Here is a 22310-nt window from a genome sequence, read left to right as displayed (position 1 = left end):
GAGGAGCAGAATTGGCAGCTCCATATAGAGTCTTCAGTCGTGATAGAGTGGGAGATAAAAAAGGAGGGGGAGTAGCCCACTAATGGTTAAAGAATCAATTCCATTTGTGAGAAGGGATGATATACTAAACGGTCAACAAACGAGGCTTTATGGGTTGAGCTTAGAAATAGAAATGGGGCAGTCACACTACTGTGAGTATATTACAGACCCCAAAATTGTGAAAGGGAGACAGAAGAACAAATATATAGGCAAATCTCTGCCTGTAAGAACAAGAGGGCAATAATTGTCGGAGACTTTAACTATCCCAATATCAACTGGAATTCAAACAATATAAGGGGCATTGAGGGAGAAAGATTGATGCAGTGTGACGAGGACAATGTTTCCAATCGAGATACAATTCTAGACCTAATCCTGGGAAATGAAGAAGGGCAAGTGGATGAAGTGAAAGTTGGTGACCATGTCTAGGATTGTGATCACAATTCAGTTCGATTTAGTATCACCCTGGAAAAGGACAGAGATAAAGCAGGAGTAAGAATTTTGACCGAGGGGAAGGCAACTTTTGCAGGAATGAAAAGGGACTTGGCTGAGGTGGACTGGACAGCACTGCTAGAGGATAAATCAGTGGAAAACCAGTGCAAAGAACTAAAAAGCAAGATCCTAAATGTACATTACAATGTACAATTTAGACATGTCCCCATCAACAGTAAGAGTGGTACAGCCAAATCTAGAACCCCCCCCCCTCCCGCTTGTCTCGAGGAACACAGGGGAAGATCAAACAGAAAAAGAAAGAGTACGATAGGCACGTAGAACTAAGCACTGCAGATCGCCTTGACGAGTATAAGAAGTGCAGGGACAATGTAAAAAAGGAAATAAGGAAATCAAAGAGCGGGCATAAAAAAGGTTAGCAAGTAAAGTTAAAGAAAACCAAAAGCAGTTTTACCAATATATTAATGGTAAATGGTTAGTTCAGGAAACGGTGAGATCTATCAGAGATGAAGATGGGAACTTGTGTGTAGATGCAGAGGGTGTGGGAATATTTTGTTTGCATGTTTACAAAGGAAAGGGATGATTCAAATACAGTAGTCCAGGAGGAACACTGGGAGATATTGGACGGGATAGTAATAAAGAGAGAGGAAAAATTCAAAGAGTTTGAATCCTTGAAAGTTGATAAGTCGCTAGGGCCAGATGGATTGTTTCCGAGGCTGCTGAAGGAGATCATGGAGGAGATAGCAGATGCTCTGAGGATGATTTCCAATCCTAACTAGATACAGAGGAGATGCTGGAATACTGGACAAATTGCAACATTGTTCCATTGCTTAAAAAGGGATGGCAGGAAATGAAAAACAATTATAGGACAGTTAGTCTTAAGTCAGTGGTGGGCAAATTAGTAGAATCAATCCTGAGAGATAGGATTAACTGTTGCATGGAAAGGCATTAACCAGTCAGGGATAGCCAGCGTGGATTTGTTAACAGAAGGTCTTGCCTCACAGATTTGATTGAATTCTTTGAGGAAGTGACAAGACGGGTTGATGAAGGTAGTACAGTGGATGTTGTGTGCATGGATTTTAGTAAGGCATTTGACAAGGTCCCACATGGCAGAATGGTCAAAAAAAATAGAAGCCCATGGGTTACAGGGTAATGTGGCAAACTGGATAAAAGTTGGCTTGATAACAGGAAACAAAAGGTGATGGTTGATGGCTGCCTTGCAAATGGAAGGTTGTTTCAAGTGGTGTTCCATAGGACTCGGTGTTGGGACCCTTACTATTCGTGTTATATATTAACGATTTGGACGTGAACTTGGGCACGATTGGAAAATTTGCAGACAACACAAAGATTGTGTGGGTAGTGTAGAGGATTGCTATAATGTGGGTAGTGTAGAGGATGGCTATAATCTCCAAAACACTATAAATGGATTGGTGGAGAGGGTGGTAAAGTGGCAGATGGAATTTAACACTCAGAAGTGTGAGGTCATGCATTTAGGGAGGTCAAACAGTTATAGGGAGTACACAATAAATGGGAAAATACTGAGAGAGGTAGATGGAATGAGTGATTTTGGCATAAAGGCAGCAGTTCAAATAGACAAGGTTACAAAGAAGGCATGTGGAATGCCCTCCTTCATTGACTGAGGTATCGGCTGGATTCTCCGAAATTCCGGCCAAGTGTTGACGCCCGCATAAACACCGGAGTGGTGTACGCTGGCATCAATGGGCCTCCTGGTCCAGCAATTCAGCAGTCTTCAGGGGGCTGGCATGGCACCGGAGTGATGCGCGCTGTTCTGACGCCGAAAGTGGATCCGCGCCGGCGCATGTGCGTGGTGGCTATCTCCACGCCGGCGGCGAGCAACATGGCGGAGACCTACAGCGGACCCGCGCAGAAGGAGATAGGCCCCCTCCATCCAGATTGTGGGCACCCTCCGATTGGAAGCCCCCGATCACGGGCCTGGACCCCGTGGAGGACCCCCCGGAGTCAGATCCCCTCCCCCTCCAACCAGGACATCCACCGCAGCCGCGGGTATGAGCTCCCGCCGGTTGGTACCAGGTTGGAACCACGCGGAACTCGGCGGGGGTTCGGCTGGTCGAAGGTGGAGAATCGCTGCAGGGACCGCGCGGGTACGATTGCCGCCGATTCTTCAGTCACTGGAGAATCGCGTCGGAGCGGCGTGGCGGGAATTTCCAGTGTCCCCGGCGATTCTCCAACCCGGCGCAGGCTCAGAGAATCCCGCCCAGAGACTACGAAAGTAAGGATATCATGTTGGAATTGTGTAAAACACTGGAGAAGCCACAACTGGAGTTTTGTGTGCACTTCTGGTCACCACCTTACAGAAAGGACCTAATTGCTCTGGAGAGAGTACAGCGGAGTTTTACAAGTGTGTTGCCAGGGCTAGAGAAGTGTAACTACAAGGAAAGAACATAGAACATACAGTGCAGAAGGAGGCCATTCGACCCATCATGTCTGCACCGACCCACTTAAGCCCTCACTTCCATCCTATCGCCGTAACCCAATAACCCCTCCTAACCTTTTTGGTCACTCAGGGCAATTTATCATGGCCAATCCACCTAACCTGCACGTCTTTGGACTGTGGGAGGAAACCGGAGCACCCGGAGGAAACCCACGCAGACGCGGGGAGAACATGCAGACTCCGCACAGACAGTGACCCAATGGGGATTTGAACCTGGGACCCTGGCGCTGTAAAGCCACAGTGCTATCCACTTGTGGTACCATGTGCCCACGGATTGATTAGATTGGGGTTATTTTCCATGGAACAAAGAAGGCTGCGGGGTGACTTGATTGAGGTGTACAAAATTATGGGGGGAAGAGACAGAGTGGACATTCTATAACCAGGGAATATAGGGCGAGATTCTCCAGCCTCGTTGTGCTCCCGCTCGAATGAACGGGAGAGGTGGAAAACGAGAACCACCCCAGGTGCCAAAGCGTTTGAATGCAACCGTCCTGTTCCCGTAGGCGAAATCGGGATCCGCCGAAGCACAGTGAGAAACCTATTATCACCACTTAAGCCTATTTCCATACAATTAACGGGAGCCATCCAATATCTAACGGCCTCCCATGATTCAGCGGCCTCCCCAGCAAGTGTTCACGTTGCTGTTGATTCGTACTCCGTTTGAAAAACATGAACCTGGCAGATGGGCTGCTGTGGGGAGCTGAGGAGGTGAATCCCTATCTTCACTCCCAGGCAATGAACGCTGGGGCACTTGACATGCTGCCTTTGTGCTTTGTGCGCCGATCTCCACGTTGGTGACCGCTCTGTCCTCTGCTATCCCTGCCACCTCTAGGGCCTGTTCCTTGAAGATCATTAGGATTCTTCTGTCTGGCACCCCTCTGCTCTGGAGGCCAGTCCTCCTGGCCACGCTACCCAAGCTGACAGCCGCTGCCACATTGACCCAGGCAGCACTGGCTGCCCTGTGGCTCACTCTCATGGACCCTCGGGGGAACAGGACATGCCTCCTGGCCTCCACTGCATTTAGAAGCCTTCCCAGTTGCGTGTCTCCAAATCTTGGTGATGGCGGTCTCAGGGCCATGGTTGCAAGCTGAGTGGGGTTGGTTGTGAAAGTGCTGTCTTAAGTGCTGCTCAACCTTGTTGGGGTTGGGGGGGAAGAGAGCTAGCAAGCTCAATTCCAGTGAATCGGCTGGCGAGCCTTCATTTATGGTGTGAATCCTGTGAGGACTCGTTAAGTGGAACAATTAACGTTAAATAGAGTCGCTGGCCTCGCCAGGCTGAGCGCCAGGAAGCTCGCAGCAGTTCCTGCTCGCTACCACACTTCGAAATCTTTCTGGAGAATCATGCTCATAGGTTCAGCAAAAGTAGAAGAAGGTGTAGAGCAGACATGAGGAAGAATGCTTTTACGCAGAGAGTCGTGGGTGTCTGGAATTCATTGCCCAAGTTGGTGGTCGAGGCGGAGACCCAAAACTCTTTTAAAAGGTAATCGGATCTGCACCTTAAATGCGGCAAATTACAGGGCTATGGGCCGTGTGCAAGAAGGTGGGATTAGAATGAGCATCTGGTGCCTTTGGGTTAGCTTGGCCAAGATGGGCTGAATGGCCTCCTGTGCTGTAACCTTTCAATGGTTCTGTGGATTGCAGTTTTAGAAAAATTGATCTAAGATGATATTTCTTTAAGACGCTAACAAGGTTCACCCTCAAACATTGCAAATGGATAATCGGTTTGCCATTATGTCTCCATAATGGATAAACATTTGACACCTATTAAATTGTTGCTGATCTGACTGACAGGTTTGCAGTCCGGCAGACCTGCCTCTTCTGGGCATGTGAGATAATGGTCAGGGAAGCAGAATTGGTGTACACCTGGATTATACTATCTTGCAAGTCGGCAGCTAGCTGGACAAGCAAATCCTGTAATAACAACATGCTCAGAATGGTATGGAGGCAAATGAAACCTTTAAACCCACGACGGTAAATACAACAGGCCCAAGTTTGTACCAGAAACAGGAGCCTGTAATGCCTTGATTCCCCAGCATTGGATTTGAGGTGTACCCCAAAGAAGCACTGGTGAATTCCCTGCGGAGGTTACAAGGTGAGGCTTTACCCATCCAGAAGCTCTGACTTCCTCTGGACAATTGCGCTGCACTGGGAACCATCCAACAAAGCTATTTAAATTACTAACTTCAGATATTTCTGACAGTTTTACACTCATAGTTACTCTGGAAGAGTTAGAAGAAATAAAAGCACTTCTAACTCCAACGTAACTATTTTGAAGACCCAGACCGAGTCCCATCCTCCAACAAAGCACTCCAATCTCCATGGTATTCTCCACCCATCCCCTTGAGCTGACACCCCTCCACCAATGTCTGACTCCACCGCCCCCACCCACTCCCGATCACGATGTCCGATTACCCCATAACGTTCAACGCCCCCCCACAATGTGCGACTCACTCACACACACACCCAACCAGGATGTCATACACTGCCAACAGCACACCCCCCAGCCCCTGATGTCCGAATCCCCACACCCACATCCCATTCACTTAACTTGGACACTTTCCTTCTCCCTGGTCTGTTATTTTCCATGGGACATTTAAACCCTCCTGCCTTACGGCAGCTAGTGCCATAAAAAGAGGGCATGTCCGCCTTCCCTCCGCTTCATTTACACTTCAACGCTGGAGCTCGGGACGCTCTGCGCTGCTGGAATCGCACTCGGTCTGATTCAGGAAGGTTAGGCAAGACAGACACTTCAGAATTTAAGCACAGCTATGTCAATACGGAGGTTAATGCGCCATGAATGGCCCAGAGCCTTTAAGAACCTAATGAGATTTGGACATTCTGATATAGCTGAAACCTGCTTTTCTTAAAAAGAAATTGCATCCAGTAATAAGACCCTTTCATTGATAGACAAGACATCAATTACCTCCTCCACATCTGCTGCTGAAACAGTTATATAATGGCCACATGCTGAGGGAACTATCTTTGTTCTGCTGTCTGGCTTCCCAGCCTCTATGATTTGTAAAATTCAGCTCATCTAAAACTCCATTCCCAGATCAAGTCCTGTTCACCTATTATTCCTGCCTTTGAAGAAATATGTTTTCTCTATGCTGCCAGCGCTTCCGATTTAAAATTGTCATCCTCATACTTAATTCATTTAATGGCTCTTTAGCTATCGCCATACTCTCATCCAGCTGCACACTCTTTCCGGAACATACTATTTTTCTGACATTGGTTGTTGGACATTCACCACACCATTCACGAGCATGACTTCAACTGTCTACTTTTACAATTTAGAATTTCCTTCCGGAATCCCTGTTTTTTCACCTCCGTCTGCTACTTGAAGCCACATTTTAACCAAACGTTTGATTATCTCACCTAATATAATAGCTTCTTCTTCGATTTGCAATCCATTTGTCTGATTACATCTCTGAAAGTGCCGTGGGACATGTTCTTACAATTTATTTTTAATAAAACATGTAATGGCCATTTGTAGGCTGCACAGGTAACTTAAGGCCACAGGCTGTATTGCAATACCAATGTGCGTCACCAGTAGACTAACACAGCTGCGATTATAATTACATTTCACTGTATCTTCGCAGTGTATGACTCTTATTGAATATATATAAAATGTAGAGCGTAGAAAATTTAGATGGAGGACATCACTGGTGAATAGTCCACACTTGCAATTCTTGGTTCACTTAGTTTTATCAGTTCTTTAATACGCTCCTCAAATTCTGATCTATTAAATAAAGTTTTAATATTTATACTGGCTTTCACCATTTTTATTTTTTTTTTCTTTCAAATTTGTTCCCATCGTGGAATCTAAAAGAAACTTTTTGGTAACACAGAAAAAGGACTTACATTCATCACAAAGATGAAGGGAGGGATTCTCTGCCGGCGGGATCCGCCGCTTTGCCAGCAGCACACTCATGCTCATGGGTTTCTTGACGGCGTGGGGGGTGGCCACATTGGCAAACCCCATTGGCCGGCTGCCGGGACGAAGGGTCCCGCTGCCGGCGGGGGCATGCTGCGTCAGAGACAGGGAATCCTGCCCGAAATTCCTATTATAGCTTGTTCAGGAGCTAAACCTACAACTCACAAATAGGTTAAAACCCCAGTAATAAGTGCACGTGTGTATATAACCTATCCTTAAAACATAAATTATTCTGTATTGTCAGATTTTAAAGAGGCAGTCTTACCGTCAAATATCCCTGAAAAACAAATTTTTGAATTATGATTCATTTTATGCTTTGTGTTTCAATCACTCTTTCGTCCTCCTCATTGAGGTTGGAGCTCAAAATGGTTATGAACATGACTCAGGGGTATTGAATGGATGACGAAGTTTAAATGATAATTCAGACACTCCTGGTTGATAATTTTAATTCACCTAACCCCATTGACCTTAAAAAAACTCTCAGTGAGTTGGATCAGTTGTGCCATGAGCACTTGCTGTCACGGAAACTATTCGATAAAACCGAAACAAGCAGAAAACAAAAATGAAAGGATGTTATAAGCCACAACACAATCTTTTGTAATAGACTTTTTTTTTTCAATATGTACTGATAGAAAACTCAATTATTTTATGGAAACAAACATTTGAGGAAATGGCAGTTGTGCAGATTTACCATGTTGCTTGTAATGTTTTTGCATGGTTCTTCCACAGGGCACTCAAATATATGATGCAAAGAGGGGCTCCTTTGTTGACCTTGGAATTTTAGATGTGATGCAGATTTTTGGCAGAGCTGGACGACCACAGTTTGACAAATTTGGTGAAGGCACAATCATCACTGCTCATGATAAACTGAGTCATTACTTAACTCTACTGACTCAGCAGAACCCAATTGAAAGCCAGTTTCTGGATCGTTTGGCAGACAATCTAAATGCAGAGGTAAGAGCTCTGATGCTTGGTTAGTTCTTTGATTATTCAGAAAAGTGCTTTTTTCAGATTTTCATGCATATCCACATTCTTTGTTCCACTAAACTAGGTTTTAATCTATCTTTGTGAGACAATATAGAGTTATATGATCAATGGCAATTGTCAAATATCATAACTTCCACTTTTTAAAGTTATTTAACATTGCTCGACACAAACATTGCCTAATAATATTAACGTATAGCAGCTACCACATAAATAGGTAGCTCACAGTTGCCTGTAGTCCTCCAACAGGTTCCTTATAACTAGTTTAACTAATGGGAGTTATTGTCGTTCGTGATGAGAATGTATCATGCAATTCTTACCTCATTTTCTAATCGCATTGCTACTTCGATAGTTCCATTAACTATGATGGCAGCATAATTTTTGTATTCATTCATGGGACATGGGTGTTGCAGGCTGTGCCAGCATTTAGTGTCCATCCATAATTTCCCCTGGGACAGTTAAGAGTCAACCACATTGCTGTGGGTCTGGAGTCACATGTAGACCAGACCAGGTAAGGACGGCAGATTTCCTTCCCTGAAGGACATTCGTGAACCAGATGAGTTTTTACAACAATTGACAATGGTTTCATGGTAATCATTTAGACTTTTAATTCCAGATTTTTATTGAATTCAAATTTCACCAATTGCCGTGGCGGGATTTGAACCTGGGTCCCCAGAGCACTACTCTCGGTCTCTGGTTCAGTAGCCCAGTGACAGCTTCTTGAGTAGTGTGCTACACTCATCCAGGAAAATGGAGATTATTCCGTCATACTCCTGACTTGTGCAATGCAGGTAGTGGGACTGCTTTGGGGAGTCGGGAGGTGAGTTACTCACTGCAGAATTCCCAGCCTCTGACTTGCTCTTGTAGCCACAGTGTTTTTCAGCTGGTCCAGTTAATTTCTGGTCAATGGTAACCCTTCGGATGTTGTTAGAGAAGGAGTCAGCGATAGTAATGTCATTGAATGTCATGAGATTATTAGATTCTCTCATATTCATAGATCATAGAATTTACAGTGCAGAAGGAGGCCATTTGTTCCATCGAGTCTGCACCGGCCCTTGGAAAAAGCACCCCACTTAAGCCCACACCTCCACCCTATCCCCGTAACCCAGTAACCCCACCTAACACTAAGGGCAATTTAGCATGACCAATCCACCTAACCTGCACATCTTTGGGCTGTGAGAGGAAACCGGAGCACCCGGAGGAAATCCACGCAGACACGGGGAGAACATGCAGACTCTGCACAGACAATGACCCAAGCCGGGAATCAAACCTGGGACCCTGGAGCTGTGAAGCTACGGTGCTGGTAGATGGTATTTTTGTGGTGTGAGATTACTTGGTACTGTCAGCCCAAGCTGAAATGTTAGTAAATGTTATTGAATTGGCAGACTGCATCAGTGTCAGAGAAGTTACAGATGGCATTGAACATTGTGCACTCTAATCTTATGTTGGTGTGAAAACCATTGGCTGAAGCATCTGAAGATGGTTGGCATTTTGGACACCACTCCTACAGTGATGTTGTGAGGCTGAGATAATTGGCCGACAACTTTCATAATCGCACTATGGGTGTATTTACACTAGATGGACAGCAACGGTTTAAGAGGGTGGCTCACCATCGCCTCAAGGACAGTGAAGGATGGATATCAATTACTGGTCTTACCAATGATATTCATATCCCAGGAAAGAATGAAAATAAATCATATACTGTTTCTGAACAAAACAAGTACTTGCATGTTTTGAAATTGAGACTTTATACAATCTACTCAGAATCACAGAATAATACAGCACAGAAGAGCGCCTTTGGCCCATCAAGTCTGCACCTACGCATGAAAAACACCTGACCTGTCTACCTAATCCCATTTGCCAGCTCTTGGCCCATAGTCTTGATTCTTTTCGAGGGCCTGTGAACTATGGCACTCCTTACCACCTTTTTGCTTTAATAACTTTTCAGTATTTTAAAACACCAATTTAACATATATTTCCTGAAATATATGCCTTTTCTGCAATCTTGGCATTTATCCTATGAGCCTTGACCCATCATACTCTTTTTTTTCAATTAAATAAAAGTTAGTTGAGTAAACTTTTATCTAAAAGCAAACTGCAGACTAAACTTTGTGGACACAACAATGCTACATATGAACAACTCATAGATTTCATGATTTCATAGAATTTACAGTGCTGAAGGAGGCCATTCGGCCCATCGAGTCTGCACCGGCTCTTGGAAAGAGCACTCTACCCAAGGTCAACACCTCAACCCTGTCCCCATAACCCAGTAACCCCACCCAACACTAAGGGCAATTTTGGCACAAAGGGCAATTTAGAATGGAAAATCCACCTGACCTGCACATCTTTGGACTGTGGGAGGAAACCGGAGCACCCGGAGGAAACCCACACACATACACGGGGAGAACTCTGTGTGCAGAGTCCACACAGACAGTGACCCAAGCTGTCTGTGCAGCGTCTCCGTGGTCCTCGAGGATAATGTAAACAACCACTGGTGGTTAGTTCCCTTTCTCAGTTGATTGTTCTTGAATCAAATTTTCAAAAAAGTATTGCGTAGAGTGTCTACACATTTTCTGACTTTGAATTGATTTTACTGCCTTAAGAGCCCAAGGACCAAGTTATTGTTGGGATATAATTAATGCCTTTATGGACTATAATTTTAAAACTTCCAACTTCCAGAAAATGTTCCTGACAGAAAAGGTATAAACTCACTTGCTGATGCTCAGGAATTGAAGTCTTGAACCCATCTTTTCTATTTTTGCGGTAGATCACAAGAGAGTATGAGCTGTGTAGGACTGGCTGTGCTGTATTGCAAAAGCAGGAGATTATGCAAAACCTACTTAATTACGTTAGCTGTACTGCATCTGTTTCTGAAAAATAAGATATGTACTCCTTACAAAGGGTCATAGTACTTATTCGCACCATATTTTCCATCTGTTAATGGCCCCGTCCATGCTTCACGCCTGCTTCAGTGCATCATTGCAGTGTACGTAGCTGGAATTTTCCATTTCAGATATTCTGATTTTTTGATTATGAAGGAACTTTCCTTCAAGAGTCAATGTTTTTTTATTAGCTGCTGAGCTATTACATGATTTTCCAAGCAGCGGCCAGCCTGTCTGATAAAATGAGCAAACGTTTAGTTAAATAACTTTTCCCTCTCTTGTCAATTGTTTCTGCATTAGCTCTCTTTCTACTCCTTTTCCTCGCTTCCCCTCCTTTTTCCTATCCTTTGCTGGTGCATGGAGATGGTGAATTAATCGACATTTCAAATGATATCCCCCTTTTACTTCCACCATACTTACGGTCCACTGGAACCTTTACTAGATTTTTCATGCTTTTCCTTCTGTTTTGTTGTTCGGATGTAAGCGGCATGGTAGCACTGTTGTTTCACAGCGCCAGGGACCCGGGTTTGATTCCATTCTTGGGACACTGCCTGTACGTAGTCTGCGCATTTTCCACATGTCTGCATGGGTTTACTCCAGGTGCTCCGGTTTCCTCCCACAAGTCCCGAAAAATGTGCTTGTTAGGTGAATTGGACATTCTGAATTCCCCCTCCATGTACCCAAACAGGCGTCTTAGTGTGGCGACTCGGGGATTTTCACAGAAACTTCATTGCAGTCTTAATTTAGCCTACTTGTGATACTAATAAATATTATTATTAATGGGCTAATAGCTGGTCAGACAAGTGTCTTTCAGGACAATAGATCTTGATTGAATCAACCTGGCTGAACAGGAGTATCCTTTTTATTCTCGTTAACAAATTTAAGTCTGGCTAGGACAATAGAACTCAGGCCAGGTGTGGGTATATACCTATGACTCGGTGCTAGCAGAACCGGTATAAAAGGAACATCGGAACAGATCTTTAGTAATAACGTGGGATTGCCCCAGGCACAACCATCACAAGGTGAAGGTTTCAAGCCCAGAGAATATATCCACATCACGTGATCTTGGCCTGGCCAACCTCCTTCATTAAGTAAGCGCAACACCTGGAGCTCAGCTGTGAGTCTGAGTCGAATAGCCTCCTTCTGCACTTTAGGCATTCTGTGGTTCTATGACAAATCTCGAATTTGTCAGAAGTCCATGAAAATTCTACCCCGAGTCTCTATATACCATTGCATTACCAATTATTCTTGTCTAAAAGTAAAGTATGTTGGAAATGGTTAGTGAGGCAGGCAGGATCTGTGGAGAGAGAAACCGAGTTAACATTTCAGAGCAATTGGGCTAAATTCTATGTTTGGGAGATGATGTTCTCCTGCCGGTGCTGAATCACTTCTGATTTGCGCTGGTGTTAGGAGCGATGCCGAGAAGCAATTCATTCTGCCTTGATATCCAACTTTATGCGTGGCAGGAATTACAAGGGATTCCATTACGAATCCCGCCATCGGGCCACCATTTAGAGTGGGTGGCCTGATAATGAGGTTCAGCGACTGTCCCCTCCAACAAGTAGGGGCATTTCTCCCCCCCCCCCCCCCCCTCCACCCAACCATGGGAATTGCTGTGTCACACTCACCCACATTACACACTCATGAGGGTGACCAGATGCTCCCCCCAAACATCAGAGATCCCCCCTTACATCAGAGATCCCCCCTTACATCAGAGATCCCCCCTTACATCAGAGAATCCCCCCATACATCAGAGATCCCCCCCATACATCAGAGAATCCCCCTTTACATCAGAGATCCCCCTTTTCATCAGAGATCCCCCCTTACGTCAGAGATCCCCCCTTACGTCAGAGATCCCCCCCTTACGTCAGAGATCCCCTCTTATGTCAGCGATCCCCTCTTACGTCAGCGATCCCCCCTTACGTCAGAGATCCCCCCTTACGTCAGAGATCCCCCCTTACGTCAGAGATCCCCCCTTACGTCAGAGATCCCCCTTACATCAGATCCCTCCTTAGATCAGAGATCCCCCCCTTACATTAGAAGGGGAAACTTACATCAGAGGGCTCCCCCTTACATCGTAGGGCCCCCCTTACATCGGACGGGCGTCCCTTACATCGGACAGGTGTCCCTTGCATCAGACAAGCGTTCCTTACATCAGAGGGGCGTCGCTTACATTAGAGCCCCCTGCTCACATCAGAGGCCTCCCCTATATCAGAGACACCCGCACCCATCAGACATAAAGAGCTTCCAGACTCCAGGCAGAAACAATGAAAAATACACTGCTTTTTCAATCACCTGTAACTTGCACCTGCTGCCTCAGACATATGTCCAGAAAGCAACAGCTGTAATTTCAAAAATTTCAAAAAGCTGTAAAAACCACATCACATAGCTTTAAACCCCCTCAGATCCTTTGATCCACAAAGCTTCTATTCACTTCAAAGAGAAATTGCTTCTAGTCGGCATTAATTGACAGCTTCCAGGCAGCTTGATGCCTGGATTGTTTATTTTCATTTCCCTTCGCACTTGAATGGGTCTCAAGTAACCTCCTTTGAGCCTAACCACAATGTTTATCAACATCTAGCTATGATTGACAGACCATGACCACATCTAAAGCATTTAAGTGCTTTCTGTTTAGAAAAAGAGGAAGTGAAGACCATTTAACTCTTCGATGTTTCTCAACATTGTCATACTTGCACCACTCCACACCTATGTGAATCCGTCCCAAGAATCCCTGGTGTGTGGAGAATCCAGTGTTCAGCCCGCTAATGGGATGTAAATGGGGCATTTTGACCCATTTACTTCCTCCCGCTGATGTGGGACATGAACCTCAATGCCGCCGCCAACAGAGGACCGGAGCATTGACGCCAATCTCGTTTCTTCCCCGCTGCTCGATTCTCTGCTGCATCGGGAACTCCACTACTGGGGGCGGGCAATGTAGAATCCAGTCCATTATAGTTCACCAGAACTAGTCTTGTTTCTTTAATTTTTGATTAAAAATGCCTCTGATGGGCTTACGAAATGTTCCTCCTCCTTCGTATTGGTCACAAACAACTGGGCAAGTTTTTTTTCATCACACTAAAGAGCAAATATATCTTTAGAGAGCCCAAGTTGTGAAATATTCTGGATACTGAACTTATTTTATTGCTCTAATTTTACAGTTGTATTATGTTCTCTGTTAGTTTGTACAATGCCTAATAAAGTGCTTCTCTCTTCTTGATCCTCTAACCTTCTCACTTCTCTTCTGAAGACAGAATGCAATTTTTTGCCTGAATTTAGATATCAATATCCTGCCAATTACTGAAAGCAAATGTAACAGCTTAATGCAACACTTAATAAAATTAATTACCTCCTTTAACTCTATACATGCATCATGCCCCAATAGAGGAGTTTTAATGAGGTCTAGCAATTAAAGAACAGGAAACCCCAAATTCAGTTGTACTGAAATGAATTTGCAGGTCTTAACTGAGGATGTTTTGGAATATCTCTTATTTAATCCATCTTATTTTTTTTGGTTCAACGTGCTATTTGACTTCATCTTTGGGTTAAAGTACAAAACGAGAAAGAATCACAAGTCACTACATTCATAGTCTGCACATAACTGAAAACCACAAGGTGGCACCAAAACTACATTGATATAAGACAGTAAAAGTTGTTGCTTACTTTGTTTGCCCAGAGCATATTTAATGATTAGCACCACGGGTGCTTATAGGTATCATAACAGTAGCAATTACTCTGTCAAATGCTCAACACAATTGATCAAATAACTTGTCAACACAAGCATTTTTATTCTTGATTCTCGAATGGATGCATTATGTTTTCATTACAAGGGAAAATACTTGTTTTTGATGTAATTAAACTTTCTAATGCTGTCATGGGGTTCATAATATTATGCTCCAAGAGGAGGTGTTATGTATCCAAATTATTGAATTATAATTGTAGTGTTCAATTCGAGAATTCAAATAACACTTTACAAAGTCAAAAATTGTACTTTATATTCATGCAATCTTAAATTCATTTTGAAACGCTACATGCGATATGTTACAATATTAGCTGTGTTAGTAAATACACACTTCAGAACCCACTGTTTTATTTTCTGTACTAATGAGAAGCTAGAAGCATGTATTCTACACTAGAAGTAGATTAAGTAGATTTAAATTTATTGTGATGTGTAACGAGGTACAGTGAAAAGTATTGTTTTGTGGATAGTCCAGGCAGATCGTTCCACACATGAAAAACATAGGATAAGTACACAATGTAAATACATAGGGCGAACCATACAGCGTGTAGTGCTACAACAGTCAAGAAGATGCGAAGACAGATCACTTCAGTCCATAAGAGGGCCAATTAGGTAACAGTGGAGAAGAAGCTGTTTTTGAATCTCTTGTTGCATATTCTCTGTCTTTTTTATCTTCTGCCCGATGGGAGAGGTTGGAAGAGAGAATAACCCGGGTGGGAGGGGTCTTTGATTATGCTGCTCTTTATCCCAAGGCATTGGATGGGAGGCGGGTTCGCGTGATGAACTGAGCTGTGTTCACGACTCTTAGGCTGAGCAGTTGCCGTATCAAGCTATGATACAGCCAGATAGGATGCTCTCTATAGTGCAGCTGTAAAGATTTGTAAGAGTCAATGTGGACATACCGAATTTCCATAGTTTCCTGAGGGAACATAGGCACTGTGGTGCTTTCTTGGTCGTAGCATCGACGTGGCTGGACCAGGATAGATTGCTGGTGATGTTTACACTCAGGAATTTGAAGCTGTCAACGATCTCCACCACAGTACCATTGATGCAGACAGGGGTGTACAACACTTTGCTTCCTGAAGTCGACGACCAGCTCTTTAGTTCTGCTAACGTTGAGGGAGAGATTGTTGTCGTTGCACCTTAACACTAGGTTCTCTCCCTCTCTCCTGTACTCTTACTCATCATTATTTGAGATCCGACCCACTAAGGTCATGTCATCAGCAAACCTGTAGATGGAGTTGGAGCTGAATTTTGCACATAGTCATGTGTGTACTGTAAGAGTGTGAAAAAGGTCACTTTCATTGTTCAATGATCTCACAAGATCTTGGATTAAGACATAGCACGTTTTCAAAATGTAGTGAGAAGGCTTTTACCAAGGCAGCCTCACTTTTCTTTGCTCCAATGTCAGTTGGGTCTGACTCGGATTTTAACTTTGTTTCCATTATAAATCAGAACAGACCTCTTCATTCACCTGAGGAAGGAGCAGCGCTCCGAAAGCTAGTGACATCGAAACAAACCTGTTGGACTTTAACCTGGTGTTGTAAGACTTCGTACTGTGCTCACCCCAGTCCAACGCCGGCATCTCCACATCCATTATAAATGTAATGTTTATGCACCCTGTATTGTTGCACATCAAACTTGAATCGACTAGCGTTATGGACAAAGCATGCAAACTCTCAAATTATTTTACAATAATCTGCTTTATTATACCTTACCAAGTTAACACACAAGTATCAAAACTCTGTTTACAAAAGGTATCAAAACCGTAAAGAGGCGAAGTGATGAGTTTCCCTCTTGGTGGATTCCGATGTCCTCTCTGAGTCCCTGACACAGGGCGTTGCTTCTTAGGGTGGTTACTCCTGCTCCAGAAATTCCTTGTCTCTCCTCATCAGCACTGACCATACTCTCAGTCACATACTCAAAGGACATGTACTAATCAATCACTGCCCTAAATTGAATGCTCAGGAATCGTGACTCTCTCAGGGATCATATTTCAGTCAGGAGCACAACGCAGGGGTCTGGGTTCAATCACTGCCTGTTCAAGGCATAGCAAATACCACTGTCCAATCAGCTCCTGTACTCCCTGGCAATACGTCCTGTTTTTTTTTTACTGCATGTCACAACAGTTTATGCTGGTACCTTTTTAACTTTACTAGTGTCTTCACGGATACCCATCAGGCTACTGTATTGATGCTGTAGTTGCAGTGTAAATGCTTCTTCTCTGTTAGAGAGTTATATGCTATTTGTCCTGTTTGGAACAACAAGCTTCTATATTTAAGTGACAAGGCCACAGTTTTGAATTCAAGTCTGTCTTGAAAGGAGCGTTCAGATTTATTTTTGTTGCTGTTACAAAACATTGTCTTACTAAAATTGTTCAGAACTACTGAGGGACTTAAGTATCTACATTGGGCTGAGATGAACCAAACAAAGTAACAACATTTTATGAGGTGGAAAATGGGCATAAATTTGGATTTAAATTACTGTATAAAACCTTTAGAGTTGCATCTCCACATCAGCATAACTTACAAGCACAAAAACTGTTTTAAAATTGCACATACTGTAAATCTGCAGTAAAAAGAAAAAGCAGAAATACTGGAAAACATATCCAATTCGATCAAGCAAATGGAAGTTAACATTTTCCATTAACTCCCTTTGTAAAAACTTCTGACACTCTTTCTCTCCCATCCAACAATTGCACAGTACATCATGGAATCTAAACTAAGTACAATTTTATGTTTCTATTTCATATTAGCAATTTTCAGCAACGTTTTTGGAGATGTTATGTAGCAATTCATGCTGATTTCCCCAGTACTTTCAATGTTACTGTGATGAGTAAGGGAAAAGTCAAAACTGTACCCTTTTGCATCTAACAGTAGCATCGTGGCACCACTTTTATGGGCATCAAACAGGGCACAATTTTGGGAACCATCTCTCTATGGTTCAAGGATAACTGAAAATTAAGTTGGGCCATTATTCATCAGTAGGGCAGCTGCTTAAGCATTATATCTCTGTGATTGTTTTAGGCTCCTCCACCAAAGCTGGACTCCAATAAGTGGAGCTGTAACCAGTGGTGATGGATCAGTGCTGGGCCCTCAACTAGTTACAATCTATATTAAAGACTTGGATGATGGGGCAGAGTCTATTATAGGCAAACTTGTTGATGATACAATATTGATGTGGGAACAAGTTGTGAGGACGACATGAGTCTACAAAGGGATCAAGATAACTTGTGACTTCAAAGATGGAGTATAACATGGGTATATGTGAGGTTCTCTACTTGGGTCGGGAAAAGAGAAAAGCAAAACATTATTTAAATGAAGACTACAGATTGCTGACGGGCATTGCAATCTGGGTGTCCTCAAATTGAATAACCAACGGTTAGCATACCTTTATGACTGGAGCAGGCATGTATCAGGACCTCGGGATTTCTTTCCTGCTTCTTAATTGATCGTAACAAGGTTGTTTTGTAATTTATAAGGATGAAAGTATTAACTCAGTGTCTGTAGTTCACCATTTAAATGCTGATTGCAAAGAACACAGTACAACAGGCATTCTTGAGGTTGAATACAAAATGGGTAGTTTTTAATCTGCCAAATAAACCTACCCAGGTAAAGATATGAAGATGTTTCAAAAGTCAAACCCCTATCCTGATCCCTACATACACACACGCACATATACACACGCACATATACACACACACATATACACACGCACATATACACACGCACATATACACACGCACATATACACATGCACATATACACACGCACATATACACACGCATACACATACACACACACACACACACACACATGCAAAATTAGAAGTTAAATGGCAGGAGGTAACTTGGCCAAACTTAGGATTAAATAGTAAAATAAAATTCACTGTCTGAGTCCTTCACTGTTATTCGTGGCTGAGGAAAGTTTTCCTCACAGTGGTCGTGAAATTTCAGTGAGGTTGAGGCTGATGTAAACTGCAATTTCTAGAGAATGTCTTTTTTAAAATGTATCATCTCATCCAAAAGTCAGTGATATTGCACCTGAGTTTCATTTTGCCTAACACTCCCCATGATAGATTTGATAGAGCTCCAAACGTGAAAACAGAGGAGGGAGAGATGATATTAGTGCTCCATTGGCAGATTTCTTCTTGACTGTCTTTCAGCAGCTTGGGTGTTGTAATAAAATACATTTCAAAATGGTTATTCTGGTCATATGACCTCTCTCCCTGTAGTGAGTTGGGTATTCTACAAAAGATAGTTGATTAGCTCATGTCTGGATGGACCTTGGCTACTGTATTATGGCCCAGCTATCACTTCTGAATGTATCTTTCTTCCCTGTGATGAGCTAGGAAGGACACCTGTATCGCCATTGTCCCAGTAGACTTTATCACTGCTTGAAAGGGAGCAACTGGTGATAGCCAGTACGGTTATAGTACATCTTTGAAAGAATTCTTGACATCAGCAGATGTGAAATTTCATCAGAGGTTGCCTTGGCATGTCCGAATTGTAAACTATATTGAAAATTTGCAGAAGCTAACCAGTTTGTAATACCAGGCGTGTCAGATGACCTGTGTCAGCCATCTTAAGTCAGTGCCTTTGTTTGTTTGAAAAAGTCCTTCTAAAGAAGCTAAATATATATTTAACCAGCACATGAAATACAAAATTAACATTATATGTGCACGCGTCACAACACCATTGTGATGGCTAGTGGACTGTTGGCCTTTGTTGAGAAGGGGGTGAAGTATAAAAGTAGGGAAGTCTTGCTATGTGTGTATAGGGAATAAATTAAACCACTTTTGGAATACTGTGTACATTTCTGTTCTCATTATTAAAGGAAGGATATACTTTTGCTGGAGGCAATCGGAGACGGTTCATTATGTTGATTCCTGGAATGAGATGTCTTGTGAGAAAAGGCTGAGGAGGGCTTCCGTTGCGGCGATGACCAGCTAAGCCGTACGTTTCGGCGGCTCCAGCTTAGACGGACCTTCGGGCTCTTTTAAGAGCCCCAACAGGAATTTTTTTTTCGACGAAACCCAGTGTGGGGTGAGGCAACAGGGAGTCCCCCCCCCCCCCCCCCCAAATGGGAAAGAAAAATATCGGAGGCGGCGGCCAGATCTCGGAGAATCCTCGAGGGCAGCGGCAGAAGAAAGAAAGGAACAAGATGGCGTCGGAGGGAGCCCAGGCGACATGGGGACCGGACCAGGATGAATTTTTAAGACCGTGTGTGGAGCTGCTAAAAAAGGAGGTGCTGGCCCCGATGCTACAGGCAATCGAGGGGCTTAAAGAGACACACAAGGCCCAGGAGATAGAGCTCCGTGTGGTGGAGCAGAAGGTAACGGACAACGAGGACGAGATCCTGGGCCTAGTGGTCAAAATGCAGACGCACGAGGTGCTCCATAAGAAGTGCATCGAAAGGATTGAAGTTCTGGAAAATAGATCAAGGAGAAAGAACCTCCGGATCCTGGGTCTCCCCGAGGGAGTGGAAGGAGCTGCAGCGGGGCTTATGCGAGCAGGATGCTACGCTCGCTAATGGGAGCTGAGGCCCCCTCGGGCCCCTTGGAAGTGGAAGGGGCCCACCAGGTCCCTGCGAGGAGACCAAAGGCTGGAGAACCACCTAGGGCGATGATCGTGCGATTTCACCGCTTCAATGACAGAGAGGTGGTTCTGAGCTGGGCCAAGAAGGTACGAAGTAGCAGATGGGAGAATGCGATGATATGAGTGTATCAGGATTGGAGTGCGGAGGTGGCGAGAAGGAGGGTGAGTTTCAATCGAGCCAAGGAGGTGCTGCATAAGAAGAAAGTGAAGTTCGGGATGTTGCAGCCGGCGCGATTGTGGGTCACACACCAGGATAGACATTACTATTTTGAAACGCGGAAGAAGCATGGACCTTCATTCAAAAAGAGAAACTGGACCAGAACTGAGGGACTGATGTTGGAGGGGAAACGACAATGCTGAAATATAGAGGTGTAAATTGGGGAGGGGGGGACACTGAGAAATGTGGGTGCCGGTGGGGGGGGAAGAAGAGACACAGGCGGGGGATGGGGAATGGGAACGGGGCGGTAGGGGGAGCTACGCCATTGGGGGCGGGATGATTCTAGAAAGCGCGGGGTTTCTTTTTCTTTTCCCGTGCCAGAGAGATGATGGCGGGAAGATAGGCGCAAGGAGGATGGGAGTTCCTCACACGGGGGGAGTCAAGGAGAGAGCGGGAGAAGCCGGGGTCAGTTGCAGTCAGCTGACTTTCGGAAGCAATATGGGGGGAGTAACCATGCTAGATGAGGATCTAGCGGGAGGGGGGGGGGGACAACTGGGTTGCTGCTGCGGAGATCGAAAGGGAGCTGGAAAGAGAAAAGGTGGTCGAGGCGGGAATGCGCCGCCTGGGGGACGGGTGGGTGCGCGCAACTGGGACGTGGGACTAGCCCAGAGGGGGTGATGGCTAGTCGACAAGGGAGGGGGGCGGGCAGCCCCCCAGTCCTGCTGACCACGTGGAACGTGAGAGGCCTAAATGGCCCGATTAAGAGGGCCCGAGTGTTCGCGCACTTAAAGGGACTGAAGGCAGACGTGGCCATGCTTCAAGAGACGCATCTGAAGGTGGCGGACCAGGTTAGGTTAAGGAAAGGATGGGTGGGACAGGTGTTCCACTCAGGGCTGGACGCAAAGAATGGAGGGGTGGCCATATTGGTGGGGAAACGGGTGTCGTTCGAGGCTAGGAACATTGTAGCGGACAGCGGGGGCAGATATGTGATGGTGAGTGGCAGACTGCAGGGAATGGAGGTTGTGCTGGTCAACGTGCATGCCCCGAACTGGGATGATGCGGGATTTATGAAGCGGATGCTGTGACGCATCCCGGACCTGGAGGTAGGAAACCTGGTAATGGGGGGGGGGGACTTCAACACCGTGCTAGACCCAGGGTTAGATAGATCTAGATCCAGGACCGGATGAAGGCCGACAGCGGCCAAGGTGTTTAGGGGGTTTATGGACCAAATGGGTGGAGTGGATCCGTGGAGATTTGCTAGGCCGCTGGCCAAAGAGTTCTCCTTTTTCTCCCATGTCCATAAGGTATACTCCCGGATAGGTTTCTTCGTTTTGGGAAGGTCACAGATTTCGAGGGTGGAAGGAACGGAGTACTCGGCCATAGCTGTTTCAGACCATGCCCCACATTGGGTGGACCTGGAATTAGGAGAGGAGAGGGAGCAGCGTCTACTCTGGCGACTGGATGTGGGATTATTGGCGGATGAGGGAGTCTGCGGAAGAGTGCGAGGATGTATCGAAAGGTACCTGGAGGCCAACGATGATGGGGAGGTCCGAGTGAGGGTAGTATGGGAAGCGCTGAAGGCGGTGGTCAGGGGAGAGTTGATCTCCATCAGGGCTCACAAGGGGAAAACAGAGGCCAAAGAAAGGGAAAGATTACTGAGGGAGATTTTGAGTGTGGATAAAAAATATGCGGAGGCCCCGGACGAAGGACTATACAGGGAGAGGCGACGACTCCAGACGGAGTTCGACCTGCTGACCACAGGGAGGGCAGAGGCACAGTGGAGGAAGGCACAGGGGATGAGATATGAATATGGGGAAAAGGCGAGTCGCCTGTTGGCCCACCAGCTTCGAAAGTGGACAGCGGAGAGGGAAATAGGGGGAGTTAGGGATGAAACGGGAACCACGGTGCGGAGAGCAGGGAAGGTAAATGACGTATTCAAGACCTTTTATGAGAGGTTATATAGGTCCCAACCCCCGGAGGGAAAAGATGGGATGCAGCAGTTTCTGGACCAACTAAGGTTCCCGAGGGTGGAGGAGCAGGAGGTGGCAGGCCTGGGGGCGCCA

At 45.0% G+C, this 22310-nt stretch overlaps 1 protein-coding gene across 4 annotated transcripts in view; it reads left to right on the top strand.

The window, feature by feature from the left end:
- ascc3 (activating signal cointegrator 1 complex subunit 3) overlaps positions 1 to 22310 on the top strand; it is an 813859-nt gene that overhangs the window by 462278 nt on the left and 329271 nt on the right. For all 4 annotated transcript variants that reach the window (XM_072499844.1, XM_072499840.1, XM_072499842.1 and 1 more), the window contains exon 16: positions 7622 to 7846. In XM_072499844.1, coding sequence (XP_072355945.1) covers positions 7622 to 7846 — 225 coding nt within the window. The remainder of the gene's footprint in view (positions 1 to 7621; positions 7847 to 22310) is intronic.

The sequence above is a fragment of the Scyliorhinus torazame genome, chromosome 4 (genome assembly GCF_047496885.1).
Source record: "Scyliorhinus torazame isolate Kashiwa2021f chromosome 4, sScyTor2.1, whole genome shotgun sequence".
Classification (NCBI taxonomy): Eukaryota; Metazoa; Chordata; class Chondrichthyes; order Carcharhiniformes; family Scyliorhinidae; genus Scyliorhinus; species Scyliorhinus torazame.
The sequence above is the reverse complement of the archived record's forward strand: the minus strand, read 5'-3'. Positions and strand labels throughout refer to the sequence as shown.